At 37.6% G+C, this 23,334-nt stretch overlaps 1 protein-coding gene across 2 annotated transcripts; it reads right to left on the bottom strand.

Annotated features, from left to right (window-relative positions):
• Positions 1-468: 468 nt before the first annotated feature.
• drd4b (dopamine receptor D4b) lies at positions 469-11,349 on the bottom strand. 2 transcript variants are annotated; one of them, XM_029461798.1, is made up of 4 exons: positions 10,885-11,349; positions 9,521-9,633; positions 7,635-8,227; positions 469-671 (listed from the first exon to the last, which is right to left on the bottom strand). In XM_029461798.1, the coding sequence occupies exons 1-4, from the start codon at positions 11,131-11,133 to the stop codon at positions 469-471; spliced, it is 1,158 nt and encodes a 385-aa protein (XP_029317658.1). In that variant the 5' UTR covers positions 11,134-11,349. The 2 variants fall into 2 exon arrangements, with proteins under 2 accessions (XP_029317658.1, XP_029317668.1); XM_029461808.1 differs by lacking the exon at positions 469-671 and adding an exon at positions 5,932-6,039.
• Positions 11,350-23,334: the final 11,985 nt, after the last annotated feature.

The following is a 23,334-nucleotide window of genomic DNA, read 5'->3' on the forward strand; positions in this document are numbered from 1 at the left end:
GTTGAAGCGTATCTGTCGCCCTGAGTCGATCCTTTCAGGCAGACCACACTCAGTACAGATCGCACATTGTTCACTGGACCTGCAGACCATAACCTCAACCAAGGCTGATGTACAGTAAAGCTGTACAGACAGACTGGAAGTGGTGAAAGCTCCCCGCAGGCAGGAGAGTTTCTGTGTCTGCATAAATGTTTTCTGCAGCTTTGCGCCCCAACATCATCATTTAGATTGGGCAGTAATCCCAGAGGATCAACAAAGTAAATCCCCAAATGATAAAATGGACCCAGAAATGTAATATATATCACCAGTAACAGTGTTAAAGCATATGTTTCCTGTTGGCCAGACACGATCAACCATCCACATCGAGCTGGCAGCCTAGAAATTGACTGGCCAAACTGGAAGACTCGGACTTTCCAATCTTTCATGACCTCCCAGTTCCTTCCTTTAGCGTCTGTGGAGGGAAGTCTGGCGTCAGCAGCAGCTGCGGAAACATTTCTTGAAGAATTTCTTGAACTCTGTGTTAAAGATGGTGTAGATGATGGGGTTGAGAGCGCTGTTGACGTAGCCCAGCCAGGTGACGGTGCTCATGAGACCGGGAGGGATGTCGCAGGTCAGACAGATGGCTCGCGTCGTGTGCACCACGAAGAATGGAGTCCAGCAGAACAGGAAGCAACCTGCATGAAAATATGAAGATTACAGTTAGTCATCAAGGTTTCATTTTAAATAATAAGAGCCAGACTTTTTGAACAGAAAGTGACAGATTCACTTCTGTATGCAGCTTCTTGTGTCGTGCTTACATTCATCCTCCGAGAGCCAGGCGTGAAGCTAAATAATGCGACGCCATATTTCACAAAAACCGTGACAATGTGCATTCGGGGGTTGATATTCTCTAACTAATTAAGCCTTCTTTATATCATCATTCTTGTTTTTGCTGGCAGGATCAGTAAAATTACATAAATCAACAATGTGTACTGTCAGAGGGCTCAAAGCAATTTAAATGTTGGCACAGCAGTCTTCTTGTCAAGGAGAACAATCCTGTTTCTTCTTTGGGCTTTGTGGCCAAGTTTTTTAAGTTGTTTGTAGAGAAGGATTGTCAAACAACAAAAATAAAATTATTTCATTGAGTTGGTGCATTTTGAACCCAAATCTATAAGAAAAACAGAATTGGTTAAACATTAACATGTTTTATCAAAAGGCAAATGAATATGGAAGTTTCTGTTTCAATAGATTATTGTAATCAAAACTTTCTGTGTTGAACTGTGAGTGCTGCGGTTGTGTATCACACCAAACCTTCTGTCGGGGGTGAAGAAGTCCTCAGATCTTACGTACTTGAGTATAAGTAGCCATCCTAAAGTTTAGAAATACTCTCAAGTTAAAGCCCTGCATTCAAAACATTTACTCAAGTAAAAGTACAAAAGTATTAGCATCAAAATATATTTCAAGTAGCAAAAGTAAAAGTACTCGTGATGCATAAAATCCCATTTCAGAATGATTTATATTATATTATTGGATTATAATCATTGATGCATAAATGTGTTCATCACTTTGATGTTGCAGCTGCTAAATATGGAGCTAATATTAACTATTTTATTTACCGCTGGGTATCTTATTGTATAATGACAAATCATAGGCATGATTGACACTTTGTTTTATTAATCTGAAAAGTAACTAAAGTTATCCAATAAACGAAAGGCAGTAAAAAGTACAATATTTGTAGTGAAAATACTCAAAGTAGAAGTACTTAAACTGCAAAGTCAGTTTAATCAACGTGATGATCAGTTCCGGTGTAGAAACACGTCGCTTATCAATCAAAGATGAAAACACACGACTGCACTTAAAACTCTGTGGACAGCTGTGCTGCTGTGTCACAACACAAATATATGTATGTCTGAAGATGTGAGTTTCTGCCTGGAAACTGTGTTTTATAACTTTGTGCTTTTAGTTTCATGCCTGCAAGCTTTATTTTACAAGTCATGCGATGCGAACATCTCACACACTCCACACCAATTTACTACATGAGGAGGTTTTGTACACAGAACTGTGTAAAGAAAATGCAGGATTCACCCGGGCGAGAGGGCAGGACACTTCTGACTAATATACTTTAGAGCTGCTTCAGTGAGAAACCAGATTGCAGTTTTAAAGGTTGAACGACCCGAACACACAAGTGAACAAGATGGACTGTAGGTGAAAGCTTGCAAACATGAAATTGAATGTACAATTTTGCAAAATGTTTAGAGGCAGAAACATAAATGTTCAAACTTAACAAAGTACAGAGTTCAACAAGCTTTCATTACAAAGTACAAACTCAAATGTCCACGTTTCCAAAACTACCACTACAGCTGCAAAGCTCTGTTTCGACTCTTTCTCAATGATTTAATATACCATCCTATCGAACATAAGTGTCAGGCTGAACGTGAGAATATAACTTTTATAGACGACCTCATGCTGTAATTGCAGGCAGAAAATATAACTTTACATTTTAATAACCCCATCCCTTCACCCGTCTCTTCTCAAAGATCAGTCCCCGTCTCCTCGTAACTGATCTCATTAATTTCTCGTTTTTTGTGTTTTGTCCCGCCCGAACATCCAGCTTCCACGGGAAAGGTGTCAGATGAAGACGATGCGTTTCATTGGGAACTGACAGCATGACTAAATGATTCACGACTACGCTGACTTCATTAGAGACGAAGTAGAAATGTAATGACCCTGCTGTCTCATAATTTCAATTTGACACATTACTGCTGTGGGGTATTTGATGAACTTTGGATTTCGTGACACTTTTTTCCTCTTCTCTCTCACAAGAGGATTGTGAAGGAAGGATAAAGATACAAAGGCAGAAAAGTTTTATGTATCAAAGTTACTATCTATCGCCGAATGAGACAACACAATGGTGATTGAGTCTAAGTTCCACTGATGAAAGTATTGCAATATTTATATACCGGTATTTGCAGTAGAGCAAACTGTCTGTGGTGACACTCCCGGAACAAATGCTGCATTAATGTTTTTTTCCATTGCATACACAATTCTATATCCACAACAAGACTCCAGATGGCTGAACTCTAAACACAATTGCATTGTTTCTATTCATTTACAAATTCTAAATCAACACGGACTGAAACCTTGAGGAACGGCCCTCTGACCACACGGGGACAGAGAGATTTGAAGGTCATTTTGCTCTTACTGTCCACTTTAGAGTCCTGAGTGTGAAGACATGATTAACAGCCCCTCCTCAAACTAAAACCGGAGGTCTGACTCTCGAGCAAACACCGGTGAGCCCTCTGCTCAAGCAGTCGAGATGCAAATGATAGCCCGCCCTTAATGAGCTTAGTTTCCTTGATCAGCGAGGACTATGAATAACCGTGTCACTGAATCAAACTGAAGCCATTTGTCTCGGGTGTCAGCACATGTTGGTGATAAAACGGATCCGAGCTATTTATTAGCTTTGTGTTGAGAGGTTGATGGATGTGATTTATGTCTCGTTACAGGAGATTGGAGGACTTTGCATAATATGCCACAGCTGTACTGTCAGTAGGATATCATGCTTCAAGTCTTATTCATAAGATGCATTCAGGCCAGCTCGTATAAAACTATGTTAGATGGAGGATCCGTGTCAGTGATCGGTTCTGTGTGTGTAGTTCTGTCATAGTATTTTAGGCACAAAAACAAGACAGGAGATCTAATTAACGGCACACTTGATTTTTACCTGACAATTTTAATTGAATTTAAAAAATGTTAACCTTTATTTTACCAGGAATACTCTCATTGAGCCTTGGAATATCTTTTATAAGGCAAAGACAGCGGCATTAAAAAGTTTCACATAAATGAGCAACATGCCTAAAACATAACAGCAACAAAAGTTCAAACAAACAGCATAAAAAAATCACATAAAAGAACCAAACAGCTGACGTCTGAGGTCGTTCAGTGTGCTATTAGCTACTGGAGCCCTGCTGATAAATAAGCATGGCAGATATTACTGGCCTACATCTTATCACAGATATATATATATATATATATATATATACTAAGTAATATAACTAGTTAATCTGCTATATATAAGAATATTATTGGAGATAAACTGGCTTTAACCGATAGATTTAATAAAACATAACAGACTGGGGTTTGTTTATGAAGAAGACTACCAACAATGTGTAGCAAAGGGAGTAAACCAGTTGAAGGGCCACAGGGGCCCATTGTTGATCTCATGCTTTCAAAATATGGCTGATAGTTTAAAACATTTACAAGGATGGTGTGATGAATGTGATTTCCCAGCAGGAGGGTCGTTAAGTACGGCACAGATACGGAAACTAGGCATGATTTCCAATGTTATTTTATATTATTTTAATTCTGCTATTTCTATAATGGTACTTCAGACTCATTTACATCAACTCTGTGATTATTGTACTGTAAATGCTCTTATTCTGTCTAATATTGTACTAATTGTTATGTATGCACTTTGGGCTGCAATTATTGTATGAAAGGTGCTATACAAATAAAGATTATTATTATTATTATTATTATTATTATTATTATTATTATTATTATTATTATTATTATTATTATTATTATTATTATTATTATTATTATTATTATTATTATTATTATTATTATTATATATATTGCAGATTAACTAGTTAGTCTCCCAGAGAGTGTTGGAAAGTACCTTAGAGTATGCTTGTAACGCAGTGCCAACTTCATCTAGTTTATTAAATGTCCTGCCTTGGGGTCTAATGTTTTCTATACACACTCTTTTCATAGTTTTTTATGAGTCACGCCAACTTCCTTTGGATAAATGCGTGAGTATTTCATTTTAGGGGTCAAATAGGGTTAGAACTCTCACATGAGATTATTTAAAAAATATAAAACTGTGTAAACAAAGACTTCCTTTTAAAGACCAATTTAATGAAAGCAGTGTTTTGTTTATTGTTGCTTTGCTGTGATGTTGGAGCTTCACTGTGCAGGATGATGTTGGTTGTTTTCACAGTCATCTGCTGAAGGGGGGGAAGTTTCTCTGTGCTCACCTTACATCTCAGTTTGACACCTAGACGTACCTGCGGGGTTTATGACATCACAACTAGTCTTAAGCCAATCAGAGTCCATGCAGTTTACACCAGTCTTGTATTCATCTTGGAACCTGTTTGTGTACTCATAGAGTTAGGACTTTCTGATGAGAGAGAAGCATTTACTATTTTTAAATACTTATCTTTAAATACATATTATATTTACTGTAGGTGTGGGAATCACCAGAGGCCCCACAGAATGATATTTACACGATACTTAAGTCACGATACGATCTTATTAAGACTTTTAACATTTTGTAATATGCGAAAACACATATTGCGATATTTTGCATTTAACTACATGTTATGCAGTCTGACTCCATCTTTGTTTTGACCAGCTTCCTTCCTATCCCGCTGTCTTTACCCATGACCTCACCAGAAAAATACTCAGCGCCATCTAGTGGACTGAAAAAGCACACGTTACCCAAAAGTTTAATTTGTATTTGCAATATTAATAGTTTATATGATAAAAGATTGATATACTTGACGTCTGGTTATCGATACAATATTGGCACGCAAATTATTGTGATACTATGCTGTATGGACTCCCCCGCCCCACCCCTAATCGTAATAGGCAAGTGATAAAGAGGGTACAGAGTTTTAATAAGGGGATAAAACAAAAATGAAAGGTTGAAATGTCGTCAGATATCGGCAGTTATTAATGCTTGTGTTGTTTACCTCTGCCGAATACTGATGGCGCGTTAAGTGAACTGCACAATATTTCATATGTATTGGATAGTAGTTACAGAATAAAACGGAGTAATCTCTGGTGGGGTCATTGGTCCAAACAGAGAAGGAACCAGAACAGATGTCAGCCTGTTTGTGTTCAGGAGACACGGTGTGAGTCTCACATCACGTGTTGCACAATAATTGGATTGAGGGCTTTAAGCTATAATGGCTGCTTCTTGTTAAGAGACGGCAAGTCAGAGGTGACGGTTTTATCCAGACACTCACAGTGAACATGCGTGAACTTCCAGTACCTGAGCTGCAAAACAAAAATGAATGAAAATGAATTGAACTGTTGACAAGCAAAAGCAAATCCAGTGTTTTGATCAACCCCTAGAATCCAAAGTCCATTTTATCTTTCAAAACGGGCAGCAGGTTAACATCTTAGGATCGGTCAACATGTTAAAGAAATGAGAGAGATGCTGTTGGGATTGAAAATATGAGAATTCTGTTTATAATTTATCTTCTGGTATCATTTGATTAACAAGCGCCACACACAGCTGCTGCAGTTCCAATTTTAAACAGGGTCGTAATTACCATATTGAACTGTTCAGCACTAAAACATATCACCTACTGTCACAAGCAATTTCACTTCCATTTCCTGCTTCAGTGAATAAACAGATAACTGAAATACACAAGTGGCCATAATGAAAGGCACGATGCCCCTTGACAGCACAGAAAACACATTTTTCTCTTGAAAAGCAAAACTTTTTATAACATCTTCCTTGAGTAAACAAACACCAATAAGGTCTTCCTTCCGAGAGTCGTCTGCCGAATGGTTCAATTTTGTGACAAATATTAAAGAGAAACCAAAAGAAAGAGCTCGCTGGTTTGTTTGGCTCTCAGAAATGTTTTCATGTAAGTAATGAACCCCGAAGGTGGCGCTCACACTGCCTGACATCCGACTATAACCACGCTCAGACATTAAGCAAACCGTTCTGATTGAATAAATGTTTTCTTTCTTTGATTGGATGCTTGTTGACGGCTCTTAATAGATTTCCGTTAGGGATGAAACGATTTACTCACGATTCGATACACTTCACGATGCTGCCTTCATGATACCATTTTCTCACGATTGTTTTTAACTAAATGAGATTGAGGATGAACTCAAAAGTGAAAACAATTCCTTTCCTGACGCATGCACAAAGAGTCGTCATACAGGAAACAGATTGTTCTCTCTGTTTGAACATTTTTGGAAACATTTGTGATAATGTGAGAACTCAACAAAATATACTTTATAACATAGATCTAGTTGTTTTAGTACGGAAATGTACATATTATACCTTTTGTGGTGCTAAACTTAATTACTGTTTTAACTGACACCTGCCCAACAATGAGAAACCAGAAGAAAATAAGCTACCGTAACATATTTTCTCTGACTTGGCTCAGACGAACCTCTTCACTGATCGATCCAGACGGGATGTGAGACTTTTAACTCTCATAACCAGCTGGTCGACGTCATCTGGATCTGTAATACTTTCTCACTCTGGCCTGTGCAATTTGGAGCATGAGATCATTTTGACACGTTTCATTAATCACAAATATTATACCATATGATGACCCGTACATGAGACTGCGACGACCTCGAAGAGCTCACAAATGTACCTCCAATTCGAGAGCAACAATCCTGACAACAACCAACATTTCATCAGAGTACGGCCACAAGTGATGATCTGGAAGCATTATTCCAGCTTGACTGTAGAAGCTGTGCTCACAAATTGCTTTAGTGAAAGCGTCCCCTGTACCACAGCTTGAACTACACCTGTCGCAAGCAGCACAATGAAGGTTTTTACTGTATTTAGATGAAGTTATCAAAGCCTCTGATTGGAGGAGTGGCAGAACATGAACACTCACCTACTACGACAGGCAGCACCTTCATAGCTTTCCTCTCCCTGCTGTTGATCTTGGCTCTCTTCTTCCTGTGCAGCTGGCTGAACGAGAGTGTTGGCACCGAGTTCTCTCTGTACTGCCGGGGATAAGGAATCTCCTGCTGCATGTAGTCGCCCATATCGTCTAGCCGTGACTGAGCCAAGTCTCTCTCGATGATCCTGGGCAGAGGCATGGGCAGAGGCCCGGGGATGGTGCCTGTGAGCGAGGGGAGGGCGGTGGAGACGGCCGCGTGCTGCAGCTTCCTGCAGGCCTCGATGCTGCTGCGTAGTTTGACCTTACGAGTCACCTCCCAGTGTCGCAGCCCGCGGAAAACCCCGAAGTAGAGCAAAACCATGATGGGGCAGGGGATGAAGAAGGAGCAGACTGAGGAATAGATCACATAGTTGTTGTCCTCCAGTTTGCACTCGCTGGTGTCGCGGTCAGGCACGTTGTTGATGCCAAAGATGACAGGTGAGGCCACGGCCAGAGCCAGCAGCCAGGTGGCCGACAGCAGGATGATCTGACGATGGTCCACACGTTTACGGTTGTAGTTTAGTGGGATGGACACGGCAATGAACCTGCAAACAAGAAAGAAGGGTTTAAACTTTAAAGAACATGTCAAATAGACTAAATGAATACCTAATAATTATTTATTTCTCATTCTTTAAATTCTATGTATTTATAAGATATGAGATATGAGTATCTATAAATCACTTCAATGCTTTAATATTTCATTAAAGTATTTTACAGGATTCCTGGGATTTCTAATGTGCAATTTAAAGTGTTATGATTTAGTCATTCAAGATATGCTTAATTTGTAGTACTTTTTGTTCTGCTGCATATCAAACTGCCAACCGTCAGTAGCACGGAGCATCAAACATCTCCTCAGATTGATCATCTCGTTTACTCATTCGTTATTCAGACATTTATGAGTTCAAATCTAAATTGTGCCATTTTTACACTGTGTATTATTTAGACAAAGTTTAGAAAAAACTTCATTAGCTTATTTTTAGCAAAGAGGCATCGTAACGATAAACACAACATTGACATATTATCACCTTATAGGTTGATATGGCAAATGTGTGCAAGTAGCTGCCTACGCACCCAGCAGACATGGAGCAACATTTGGAGTCATGTATCTGTCAACCTGAACAATACAATGCAGCTCCACTGTCTCTCACTTTAGCTGCTAAATGCTCCACTGTGTTCTCCAGATAGTCCTGAATGTGTTTGTCTGCTAGAAGTGAAACCAAAACAAAAGAGTAGAATTGTGTAAGAAACAAATCACATGTTGAATTTGCTTAAATCTTCACCCCCTGGTCGGTTTGAGCGATTGTAAAGTGTCAACTAGTCAGCATTTGCCCTGCATGTCATACTCAGCTTTTGTAATTTGGAGCAGTGTATTCTTTTACTTTGTAACAGTTTGTGAACAAGATGTTTGTTTCCCTAAAACAAATTCAGGGAAAAGGCAGCACTTTAGTTGTTTATAAAAAGAAATAGGTGAAAGAATCAACTCCATCCCTTCACACCTCGATCGTTTTGGCAACCTTGACTTTGAACTAACGGACCGCTCACACCTTAATTAAAGCTCAGCTGAAATTCGGTGCAGGACAATGACACGCATTAGAGCCAAGTAGGATTTGAAAGTGTAGTCGACAGTAAGAATACTTAAACACGGTATCTGGGGTCGGATTTATTTATTGATGAAATTTGAGTCTTGTTTTCAAATTTGAACTGATTAACCTGGATTCCTTCTTCCCTTCCTCCATTGTTTCTCACAGTTAAAAACAAATAGAAGCTCCCTCTCGTGTAACAACAGAGAGATGATTCATATCTTCATCTAAACCTTGTCCGGACAAATGCACACATACCTGTCCACGCTGATGGCACAGAGGTTGAATATGGATGCGGTGCACAGCATCACATCCATGGTCATCAGGCCGTCACATATCAGCATGTTCAAGGACCAAACTCCACCCTGGAACTACACACACACACACACACACACAGAAACAAAAGAAACACACAAACACCCATTGATTAGCTGCCCTAAATCTGAGAGTAAATGTGTTTAATCCACTTGCACCACCAGTGTTGAGACAAACATTCCTCTGGTAAAACACTTTCGCCTATCCTGACTTCTGTTAAGGTGAACATTCAAGGTTTTAACTTTTAGACTGACTTCTCTAATCCAAGCATGCCTACGAACCACCGGTGTGACAATCTGCAGATTAACTGGCTGCAGCTGCTGCCGCAGGTAACAAGATCACAAATACAGCTAATTAAAGAGGACTTAAGGGGGAAGCCAAAGCAGGGCAGCTCTGAGCCACACAGATATTTAGACAGACAGGTTTTAATACTTTACTAGGGCTAGATGACTCAAAATATTGTAATTCATGGATCATGCCTTTCTTAATAACCAGCATGAATCCCCAGTGTCTGCCCTTTCCTTCATTAACTCTCATTAAATAAGTGAGTGAGGCAGCAGGACTCTGTACTCGATGGTCTTTCTTCTATTTTGTGCCACTGGCTCTGGTGGGTTTAATGGGCGACCTTCCTGGATCAGATTAGTTCAAGCCTTGATCCTTTTTATAGTTTAAACCTGAATATCTCAAATATGTGCCTCTACTTGAGAATTGTGATAATTATTAGACTCCTATTCATATTTTTTACGAACTAAAAACTGCTCTGAGCAGTGTAACGTGTGTGCAAGTGTAACTAGCCATGAAATCAGCTATGATCTTTGTATTGGTTTTGACCATACGTTGTTGTCATTTTACGCGTTTTGTGAGCTGTCTCTTTTTCGTTTGTTGTGGTTTTCTGTGTCTTTAGTTTTGCATATTTTTGTTTTCATTTAGCATGTTTCTTTGGCAGTTTAGCTTCTTTTGTTTTCTTTTTGCGTGTCTTTATAGTCATTTTATGTCTTCCAGCGACATTCTGCAGAACTCTCAGGTGCTGCTCTTGGTTGACAAACTGCAGCTGAACTAGTATTTTTTATTTTGTGATGTTATTTTTGATTATATTTACTTTATTTTGTTGCTGTGTAATGCAAGATGAGCAGGAATGAACTTCAGTATTTAGTTCCAAATTCTTTCCTACTGTCTAAAGCTTCCAGTCACAGCTGATCCACACTGACACTCACTGCACACACTGACACTCACTGCACACATATCAACAGCACACATCCATAGCCTCGTTCAATAATCTACCTGGGCTCCTGCAGGTCGGGGCTTACCTCTGCGTAAACGAAGAGCGGCAGAACCAGCACCGCCAGCAGCAAGTCTGAAAACGCCAAACTGACTATGAAGTAGTTTGTTGTGGTTTTTAAAGCCTTCTCCAGGTACACGCTGAGGCACACGAGCACGTTTCCACCAGTGATGATCACTATAAGCAAAATTCCGAATATTAGCGCTGGGAAGTTGTAGTCTGCGACAGAAGCCGTCGACAGCGTGTCGTTGTCAAAATCAGTGGAGATGTCCGACATGATCGACAGTGTTCAGCCGTGCGCCGCAGACTGACGGGCTCCTTGTCCGGCAGAGAACGGCTCCCACCGGGGTAGTTTTCATTTATGAGCTGTATTCAGCAGGCCTGGGATATATAGGAGCGCTACAGGTGAAGTCTGTGAGAGTTGTTTTCCCGCGTGAGGACGCTTATCTGACGCGTTCACTCTCTGCACTGAGCCGGCGGTGCGCTCCGCTCTCCAAACCCAAAGCCAAGCTGCGCAAAGTAACCAGATCCTGCTTTATCCGCTTCATCCAGCCCCTCCTTTCAATTTTCTTTTACATGTACTGGACTGAAACGGCCAGGCTGCTGTAGCATTATGTAGATCAGTTTCCCTGCTGTGTTCTGATCCCGCTACTGAAGGAATAAATCAGCAGAGCAGACGAATCAGAAGACAACTGCTTAAATCCATCCGCACAAATCTTCTTACAGGAGCTTTGCTGCTCGCTTTGTGTGTGAACAGTCACAGCAGGAGGGTGAAGCAGCTGTTTGACCAGACAATAACATGATTTCAGAGGAATATGTTGTTGTTGTTGAATACAATATGTAATGTAAACCTCTGTAATGTTAAACATACAGAGTCTTGAGTCTGTTGGATGAATCTGGATGAAACATTAGGTTTTAGACCTCTAGGTTTAACTTGATCTGATTTCAATGTAACGCAGCTCACATTGAAATGCATTGAAATGATGTAGAATCTGCAGTTACATGTAACCTAAATCTAAATCCTAATCTAATAAACATAACCACTTTTATAAAAGTACGAACGTGTTATCATGAAAATATTACGACCAATGTTCTCATCATGCAGCGTGGCCCATTTCAGAAGAATATATATTATATTATTGGATTTCAATTAGAGATGCATCAATGTGTTTATCACTTTAATGTTGCATCTGGTAAAGATCGAGCATATTTTTATTATTTATATACTACTGGGTAATGCTACATCATAATGTATTTGTTTATAATATTATAGTAAACTGAATCTACAAAGTACAATATGTACCTCTATGTAGTGAAGTAGAAGTGTAAAGCTACCTAGAATTGAAATACTCCAGTAAAATGCTTCAGTAAATGTACATAGTTATTTTCTACTACTGGTATTCAGATATGTTAGTAATCTCACAAACTACTAAATTAAGTAAAGGTACTACATTCAAACACCAAATCAGAGGGAAAACTAATTTATCGACATGTTACATGAAATTGATCAATTTGGATCCTAAAACCAAAACTACATCATTGCAAAAACATTACTAGTCCTTCCAGTACTGTGCCTTATAGGTATTTACAAGAATATTTCTTCTAAAATATTAAGTATAAGTATTTTATTGTTACCTACAACAACATGACACTGTATATCACGGGCTGTATTATAACGTTTTACAATACTACTGTGCAGCACCTGCAATTTGTTTCTTAATTTACTTGAGTACAAGTACATGTGTAAGTATTACCACACAACATATACTTATCAAAAGGGGAAGCAGTTACATTACGTTACATATTATTGAAAGTATTATGATTATATGTTCATGTTGGTTGAGGTGGAGCTGATTTTATTTTTTATGTTGCATATTTAATCTAAACTGTTAGAAATATGTGTCTAAAGCTCCTCAAAGTTGTAATTGAATACAGTGATTGAGTAAATGTACTTAGTTTTTTTCCAACTGAGGGTATATGTTATCACAGATTTTGTAATAGTGATGAATATAACTTCAAAAATATAATTGCAGTATTTGCATGACATATGTTGGCGCTGAGAGCAGATTTGTACCTCCTCTGCTCTCAGTATTTTCATGCAGAGGTACAAAGCTTTTGATTTGATACGCGGTATGAAAAATACATTCAGAAACATTCAGTTTGTTCAGCTTCAGAGAGTCAGAAAGTGTCAGCAGAGGGAGTTCATCTGTGAGCTGACGGAGCTGACGGAGCTGGAGGAGGATTTCAAAGAAAAACAAAACAATCCTACATGTATGAATAAAGCCAACTACTGTAGGTAATGTACTGTTGTTTATACTACTTCTGTCTAATACTGCTGCTACTAATACTACTCTACTATTACTACTGCTGCAAGTATTCTATTACTGCTATTTAACTATTACCTCTGCAACTTCTTCTACGACTACTGATATCACTGCTACAACTACCACCTATTGAGCTGCTGCTACTACTTCTCAACTTTACATTTTAAGGGACAGGTCAAAATCCAAAATATATATTTTTTCTTTTTACCTGTAGTGCTATTTATTAATCTAGATGGTTTTGGTGTGAGTTGTCGAGTGTTGGAGATATCGGCCGTACAGATGTCTGTCTTCTCTATAATATAATGGAACTAGGCTTTTGCTGCTGAAAGCACCAAAGAATGACATTTGAAAAACTGACCCGGTTACTCTAAATAATTCACAGTCCTTGTGGTCAGCAGTTTTATGTAGGAACTATTTTCTTTCTACCGTATCACAGCGCAGAAGGAAGCGTGACGAGGGGCTCACTTGAACCTCCTTTACGCCATTAATGTTTACATCTGGCTTTGTCACGAGCCTGCTGCGACTACTGCTGCTGTTCTACTTCAATCATTAAACTATTCACTACTAGTGCCACAACTATTGTACTACCACTGCTACATTTACGACTAATATCGGAAGTGACAGCGAATAGCAGGCTCGTTAACTGGACATGCTAATGTTTGCAGTTTACATTAGATGTTGAGGAAGACCAATTGTAGGCCTACATATTTATTTCCACTCCTAAACCCTCTAAAACACTTCTTTCCCCGGGTGATCATGCAACTTGCCACGTGACGTCTTATATGTTTGAACGACACATACGCTGGAGGATCTTGGGTAAATATGTCCCATCACTAGACTTGTTTGTTTATTCTTCCAACCTCACAGAACCAGAGCTTCAAGGAGAAAATATATTTATACTTCTTACAAACTAATCTTAGCTCTTGAATTTGACATGAACTGAGGGCAGAGAGGAATTTAATTCCAGGTCTAGTTTTCACCCCACAACTTTATGATCACATATCACATTCCGCAAACAGCTGACATTTCTTCTAGCGACTGTTATGCTTTTGATCTTGGTGTAAAGGTGTTTGTTCCACGGCTGCTCCTGTGCCTTGAATAGCATTAGAATAAAGCCAGCAGCAACTCGTTTTTCACACTTCGTCACAAAGCGTTGGGAGGAAAAGATGAATTGCACACATGCTTAGAAAAAATACAACGCAGATGTTAAACTCCCTGAAACCTTTTGGGCAGAATATATATAAAGAGAAGTAAAATCACTGAAGTATATCTCCACTGATGGAAATAAAGGAAACCATTTAGCCAAATCTTATTTTCCTCCACTTAAACTTAAAGAGTAAATGAAAAGCATTTTCCGATATACAAATGTATGTCTGACGCTCATATGAATCATAATGAAACAAAACTAAAAGCTCCATGAGTAAATGCAATGTGATATTTTAAGATTTCCTTGCAGAAAGTCCATGTGCCTAAGTGTCCTTGGGCAAAATACTGAACCCCAAATTGCTTGTGTTTTAATGAGCATTAGATAAAAGGAGGAGCAGTTTGGCACCTTCTATGGCACCCATGCTCTCAGTGTATAAGTGTGTGAGAATGCTGACAGGAAGTGTAAAGCGTTGTGACTGGAAGACTAGAAAGAAACTATACAAATGCAAGTCCCTTTAGGATCTGAAGTCTACAGACAGCTTGTGTCTGTTTCCTGTGTTCATTCAGTCCAGATTCTTTGCAGTTTTACAGATGAAGTGTTCCACACAGCTGTTTCATGTCTCGTGCCCTTTTCTTAATTGAGCATCATGGCTCATCAAAATGTCTGAGCATGACCGGCTCAGAGAGTCAAAACAGTATTAACATCAGCCGAAGAACTAGTGCAGGTCAGGAATGGAAGGCAAAGTCAAATAAATACTGCACCCTGTATAGCAGGGGTCTTCAACGTTTTTCTGGCCAAGGACCCCCAAACAGGTGTAGCGTGGTGCAGGGACCCCCTACTGATGGAAATGTATTTTAGTTCACCCCTCTCCTTTCCTCCACTCTGTCTCTGACTGTGTGTCGCCACCCTTCGCGAAGTACAGCGGAGGGAATGTGACTGGCAAAGCAAAAAAAAGAAATTGTGATACAAAAAAAATCAACTTTGATATATATATAGATTTTTTTTAATTGCTTTATCTACAAACAATTTTGCGACCCCCCCAGCATTGTTTTTATAATGCTTTTTTATTTATATATTTTATAATATACTCCATGCTCCATGCTACACCAGTTTGGGGGTCCTTGGCCTGAAAAATGTAGAAGACCCCTGGTGTATAGTATGGGTTCATGTTGCCTTCTTTATTCCTATTCAACAGAAAGACAACTTATCTCAAATAGTGACATTTCCCACATGCACTGTGGGGGACTTGGCTGTGAAACTGACTTAATCAGATCTGTTACTACCCAGTTGTCAGTTTCCACTACATCCTCTTTAAGTGTGTTCCTGCCACTTGACCACAGTTTTTACAGGTCAGTCTGTCCCTGAATGAAACCCCCCCCCCCCCACAAAAAAAACACACACACAAATAAAAGATATATATATATATATAGAGCAGTCATTGAAGTGAATGAGTGGATTTTATCCTGACATTTAAAAACAGTGGGGGCTCCTCTTTTCGTCTGGGAAGGAGACTTCTTTGAGTTGAAAAATTCATAAGACGACAGGAGCGCTATGAGACAAAGCTGATTGATGGGATACGGCTAATTCCTGAGGGACATGAAGATATACGACCAGTTATGACCAGATAAATAACGGCAGATGCCAGAGCAGATAAAGACACAGAAGAGGAAAACAAAGACACAATAGAGCAAGTTAAAGGTGAGTAGAGGCAGAAAAATCAGCATCAGAAAACAACTAAAGCAACACTTGTATCTTTTCTCGCCGCTGAACATTAAACCCTTTTGACATTTTACATTTTTTCCAAGGACGCCTCTTAACACTGTGAAAAAAACAATATATTTTGCAGTGCATGCTGGGAGATCCTTTGAAGTTCAACTCTCACAAGGCTTTATGGTTTAATTTATTAATGACTTCTATTTTATTAGTGAGCCTGTATTTCAGAAGACAGTTCTGTTCATTCGGTTCGGTACCGTCGGTCTGCTGCTACATACGTTGATTTCCCCCCCAAAAAAAATGATTTTAAAAGTATTTTTCTTATCAGAAATTATAGTTTTAAAAAGGAACTCACACAAATATTAGTCATGTATATTTTGGGCTGAAGATTCCTCTAGTCTACAATGACTGATTTTTCTGATTTTCTGATTCAGTCTCCTCATCGCTCCACACACCAAGTGTAAAAACTTATTTTTGACATTTGGAGCCTTTTTCAAATTTTCTCCACTCTCATTTTCTTTCATGTCCAAACAGAAAAAGCAAGGCAAGTTTATGTATATAGCACGTTTAAGACACAAGGTAATTCAAGATGCTTTACATAAAGTATAAACTTAGAAAACAAAGAAAGTCAGAAAATAAGACAATTTATAAAAGAAAGAATACATTAAAAAGAAAAACTGTAGAAATAACTAGATCTGTCATCACTTCATCATTTTATCCGATTAGACATTTGTTTGAAATTGTCATAATTAGCATATGAATTCTTGAGTTATGTTCACAGTGACCGTTGACCACTAAATTATTGTCACTTCATCCTTGAGTCCAAGTGGACGTTTGTGCCAAATTTGAAGAAGTTCTCTGAAGGAGTTCCTGAGATTGTCATTACCAGAGACACCTTTCACATTGTCATTTGTTTTATTATGCAAACATACAAATATTGATAATAGCCACTTTAAACTGGCACGTATGAATGGAAAGCAACAACATGCAGACACCTTCGTCCCAAGGCATCAATCTCAAACCTGTTAGCTGCTCTGCGGGTCAAAGGTCAGCAGCCCAATCCTGGCATCAGACACAGTGTGTGTTTTAAAGCTCATCAGACAGCACCAGCTCAGTTTGTCATTCACACTTGTTTCCCCGTGTCGTCACCCACCTGCGTCCCATAATCCTCAGTGTGCAAAGTCACAGGGTCAATCACAGGTCACAAGGTGACCTGTGATTGACCAGGCAGATCAGTAAGTGAGGCAGGAACAGGATGCTTTTCATTATTTCAATAATTTTGAGATTTGGACTGTTGGTTGACTAAAACAAACATTGTGAAAGTTGAAAGATAAATGGAGAAACTTATTCATTATTTACCTCAACATTAAAATCCTGCCTTGCATTAATAAGAATTGATATAATATATAATAGTAAAACAGTCACAGGGACATGATTCTAAATACATTTAGCTCATTATACTTACATACTATTACGTAAGTAACATTTTCAATGTATGGCTTTTACATGTAACAGAGTATTTACACAGTGTGGTATTAGTACTTTCACTAAAGCAAAGGATCTGAATACTTCCCCGACTACTGGCCTTACATGTAATGTATGTCCATGTTATTGTATCACAACATATATATATATATACGTGTATATGTACAACATATATATATATATATATATACGTGTATATGTACAACATACATATATATATACGTGTATATGTACAACATATATATATATACGTGTATATGTACAACATATATATATATATATATACGTGTATATGTACAACATATATATATATATGTGTATATGTACAACATATATATATACGTGTATATGTACAACATATATATATATATATATATATATATATATATATATATATATATATATACGTGTATATGTACAACATACATATATATATACGTGTATATGTACAACATATATATATATATATATACGTGTATATGTACAACATATATATATATATACGTGTATATGTACAACATATATATATATGTGTATATGTACAACATATATATATATACGTGTATATGTACAACATATATATATATATATATATATATATATATATATATATACGTGTATATGTACAACATACATATATATATACGTGTATATGTACAACATATATATATATACGTGTATATGTACAACATATATATATATACGTGTATATGTACAACATATATACATATATATGTGTATATGTACAACATATATATACGAGGAGTGACAGAGTTATGAGCCTGTGTTTCAAATGACTCGTTGACGTGGATACTTGTTGACAAAAACAATGAAGATGTGAGTTATGAGACTCACTTCTCCTCTGGATTTAGTTCCACGTGACGTTTGTAGACGCTGATTTGTTCACACTCCTTGCAGCGAACGACATATCTAAAAATATGTGATTGTGTGTCTCTGTGTGTGCGAACGAGCGAGCTGAGACTTTTACAAACGAGCAAAAGAAATCTTCACCTCGTGATTAAAGTGAGATCCTGAATTATGCATATGTTCTATTTTAGAGATCACGCGTCAGTAAAAAGGATTTCTGCACTGCTGGAATGTCACTAAGTTAATTTACTCAGTTGTTGTAATAAAGTTCACTTTCTTAACCCTACATGTTACTTTATACTTCTACTCCAATACATCTCAGAGGCAAATATTGTCATTTCTACCTTTATAATATTATATATAATATATTATAATCATCCCCTTCCTCTCCAGTGAAAACATGTCTCCAGATTGATTTTTAATGTTTGTGATGAACTGAAGGAGGAAGTCTTGCTTTATGTGTTGAGACACGCACAAGCTACACATTAATACAGCAGTAATACTAATATTTAAACATTGTATATGATAGTCAAACACGATTGATTACTGTTACTTACACTTAGCTGATTATACTGACATTTACTCAAATAAGGTTTTAATGCAGGACTTCACAGAGAGGTGGTAGTACTTTTACTGAAGTAAAGGATCTGAATACTTCTTCCACCTCCACCTCTTCAGTATGAAACAACTCTTCTTGTGGGTTCTTGAGGTTGATTCCATCTCCTTATCAACTTATGAATGATAAGTCTAGATGTTTGTCTTTGTTTCATTTTAAAATTAAGTTTCCACACAATATTAAAGCCAAAGCTCTCTTTTTCTGCGTGTGTACAATGTGGAACAAGAGCGCTATTAAGTAGTTCTCTAATGAGATAAGCTTCCCTGCTAAACCTCACCAACCCAAGTTACAGTTACATCATCAACACATCACACATTATTATATAAAAAGGTTTGGTTAAAAGTCCAAAGTTTTATACATTAAAACCCAGACAATAAGAAGACTACACGTGTATAGCCACACGAGTCAAGACCAGAAACAAAACATTTGTGAACAATAGAAACAACTTGGTTTTCTTATCCCTTGACTGATTCTTGAGAATTTGGATAAAACATGTCCCACTAAGGAAAGTGCTAATTCCGTTGAAAAGCAATAACATTTGCTCATTTAAAATAATCAGAGTTGATCATCTGAGGGTCTTTTGCACAAATGTACGACCACATGATGACCTGTTCTCCTGAGGACTCGCTGCCCACCTCCACATCTGCTAAATGCTACAAGAGCATTCAGGCTCCTGTAAGTTTGATATTTTTTCAAGAATGTTTACATATTTATTGATGTTGCTACTGTCACAACCATGATGTGTCAACACTGTCTCTTTTGTATAGAAATAATTACTTTATATTATGACATAAATGTATACATATATACATATATACATTTGAAGTAAAGACAAGAGGCAGCTAGCAACAGAGAAAACAAGATGGCTGCTGTATACAACTCGTGCATCACATGTCGAAAAGTGAGTTTTTGTCACCACCGTCAGGTTTTCTGTCTTATTTATGCTTAAAACGTTGCAGTTGTACTGTAGTTTTTAATCTTGCCGTTCACCATTGTTAATATTTACAGAAGGATAACATGTACATAATAAATAGTTTGTTGTAATTAGTTCTCATTCACCACCGTCAGATAATCCTAATAATAATAATAATAATAATAATAATAATAATAAGCTTTATTTGTATAGCACCTTTCATACAAGAATTGCAGCCCAAAGTGCTTCACAGCAGAAACATAACAATTAGTACAAGATTAGACAGAATAAGAGCATTTACAGTACAATAATCACAAAAATAAATGAGTCTACCATTATAAAAATAGCAGAATTAAAATAGAAGAATTAAAATAGCAGATAAAATAGTATAAAATAACATTGGAGTATTGTGCCTAGTTTCCGTATCTGTGCAGTACTTAACGACCCTCCTGTCGGAAAACCACATTCATCACACCATTAAATGCTTTAATCTATCAGGGTGAATTAAATGAAGACGACTACAATATGTTTGTCCAATGCAGTTGATGTATTGAAGTAAATGTCTATTTGAAATCTCCACAATTATTATTTTGTATATTTAATGCTAATGATGAAAGTTGCATGATACTAAGCAATGACAAGAAAAACACATCATTTATGAAAAAAATGACAAAATATGACAGAAATATTGTTCGATTGCTGAGACCTTGTTTTATAAACACATGCGTTTAGATTTCTTAACAATAAATCTTTTTTTTTTCTAATTTAAAACCTGTTTTATCCAAATTCTCAAGAATCAGGCTAGCTGTTTCCTCATTTATCCATCCTTTATGCTAAGCTAACTGTAGGCTGGCTGTAGCTTCATGTGTACCATACAGATGTGACATATTGACATGGGACTTGAGCATCACTTTAGTCTTTGTCCCATTCGTCCTGACGGAGAGTAAAAGTAAAAGTAAATCTTAGTTTTTGCTTTTTATCAATTTTCTGTGATATTTATTAGCTACAGGTCTGTTGTGAGCTCATTGTTGTTGTCAGCTTCACCAAAACATTGCAAATCTCACTGTTTAGTTGTGTTACCCCCTGAATAAATAAAGATTTAAAAATATAATATAATAATAACACTTTTTTTAAAGCACCACCACCACCAACAACAACAACAACAACAACAACAACAATAACAATAATAATAATAATAATAATAATAATAATAATAATAATAATAATAATAATAATAACGAATAATAATAACGAATAAGTCCTTTAAACCATGTAGTTTTTTCTGAAAGATATTTTTGGATATTTATGTACGAATGTATTTATTATCAATTCCAGTTTTTAAATGTACAGGCTTCATTTGTTTTTAGTGATTTTATTATATTATATTATATTTATTGGCTAACTTGAGAACATTTAGGTGTTCTGAATCTCCGACCAGATGGAAGTAATGTGAAGTGTTGGCTTCGGGGTGACCAGGGTGATGTGTCTGAGGCGGTGTGTTTGATACTGGTTTGTTTTTGTTGGAGATGGTTAACAGGGTGAAGAAGCAAGGGGATTCGCAGAGTTCTCTCCTTTTTCTTCCCTATTTATGTTGTGTGTATCTGTTGACATTGATTGCGAGCTGCTGTATAGAGTTACCAGAATAAATAAAGTTGTCTTGAAAATTTAAATTGAAGAGCTGACAGTCGCTGATGTTATGGCTCCTCCCGGTGGTGAGATGTGAAAGCAGCACAGAGAGCGAGTGCACGTGTGTGTGCGTGTGTGTGCGTGTGTGTGTGTACGTGTGTGTACGTGTGTGTGTGTGTGTGTGTGTGTGTGTGTGTGTACGTGTGTGTGTGTGTGTGTGTGTGTGTGTGTGTTTGTGTGTGTGTGTGTTCAGTGTTAGTGAGGAGCATCTCTGCATGGAAACATAATGTATAGGCTTCATGTTACATCATGACACTGTGAGCTTGTTGTTCCCACACAGAGGAGGTGTGTGTGAGTGTGTGTGTGTGTGTGTGTGTGTGTGCGTGTGTGTGTGTGTGTGTGTGTGTGTGTGTGTGTGTGTGTGAGTGTGTGTGTGTGTATGTGTATGTGTGTGTGTGTGAGTGTGTGTGTGTGTATGTGTATGTGTGTGTGTGTGTGTGTGTGTGTGTGAGTGTGTGTGTGTATGTGTATGTGTGTGTGTGTGTGTGTGAGTAATTAGTGCAATGTATGGCAGCCTGGTGTGTGCACAGTGGTGCCTTGTCCACATGTGAAGCCGTTATGTGTCCCAGTTTGTGCCAGTGTAACTTTGTGTCATTATTACTGAGTGAGGGATCAGACAGGATTTAGAGGGAGAGGAACTTTTCTTATTGTCAACAAATCCAATGAAAAGACCAAAACCAACAAAGAGTAAACAACGCGTTCCTTAACGCTCTCTGATTTCCTGTCTGTGGCTTTCAGCTCCAAACCCATTGGTTCCTACTGAAGGCATAAATCTTTAAAAACACAAATATGTTTAAGAAAGTCTCAATAATTTCCTAAAAAAGCTGGTCTCTGTAGTTTTTATCAAACAAACAGAAGGAAGTGTTGCATTTGTTGGGGACTATTTTCAGCAGCGGATGAATCCACACATAGTGCTCTAGTGAATATTTGTGGCTGCAGGACGGTGTGAGTGTGGGAGTCAAAATAAAGTACAGTGTGTGTTCATAATGAAGGAACATGTCACACAGTGCAGCAGTGAACATTGAACAAAATATATAGATATATAGATATATAATATATATGTATATATTTATAACATGGCTTTGTTGGTCAATTATGGCATTTTAAGTCATTTAGAAATAACAGACATGGACGCAGTTCTTTAGTGGGAGCAATACAATTATTTAAAAATCAATGAAATCATTATAATAAAGTATTCTGGGGTTACATGATTGATAGTAATTAGTCATATAATAAACAGTATAATGTGCAGCGAGCAGGTCATAATTACGTAATGAACCCCGGTGACTCAAGAACCCTTTCGGGGTTAACTTCGCAATAATGTCTACGGTTGTAAGAACATATCGATACAGTATCGTATTGGGATATTATGTTTCGTGAAACTGTATCGTTTCTCAAAAACACTATTGATTTTTTAATAGTAGTTTATATGCAAATATGAACTCAGTCAATACTTATTTCATTTGCAAAGATATGCGCCTTCTCCGTGTATGTGTATGTGCGCTCTCACAGCAGAGCTATGATGTTGGGCGTTACAGGGACTGTGATAAATGCACTTCCCAATGTCCTGATGGCATAACAAATCTAACTTTCATGTTGATGTGTTCTTTATACCGTGTCAGTTCTAAAATGTTATTTAAAAAAAACGCAATATAATCATAGCCTCTGTATTGATATTCGTATCGTATCGCCAGATTATTGCCAACACACAGTCCAGATAGTTTGAA

Source organism: Cottoperca gobio, chromosome 3 (assembly GCF_900634415.1).
Source record: "Cottoperca gobio chromosome 3, fCotGob3.1, whole genome shotgun sequence".
Taxonomy (NCBI): domain Eukaryota; kingdom Metazoa; phylum Chordata; class Actinopteri; order Perciformes; family Bovichtidae; genus Cottoperca; species Cottoperca gobio.

Excerpts from the sequence above, each read along its gene's own strand:
- drd4b (XM_029461798.1), bottom strand. The coding sequence starts at position 11,133 with ATGTCGGACATCTCCACTGATTTTGACAACGACACGCTGTCGACGGCT. Across the intron at positions 9,634-10,884 it reads CGCTCTTCGTTTACGCAGAG|TTCCAGGGTGGAGTTTGGTC; the intron begins GTAAGCCCCGAC and ends GTGTGTGTGTAG. Across the intron at positions 8,228-9,520 it reads TGTGCCATCAGCGTGGACAG|GTTCATTGCCGTGTCCATCC; the intron begins GTATGTGTGCAT and ends TCTTGTTTGCAG.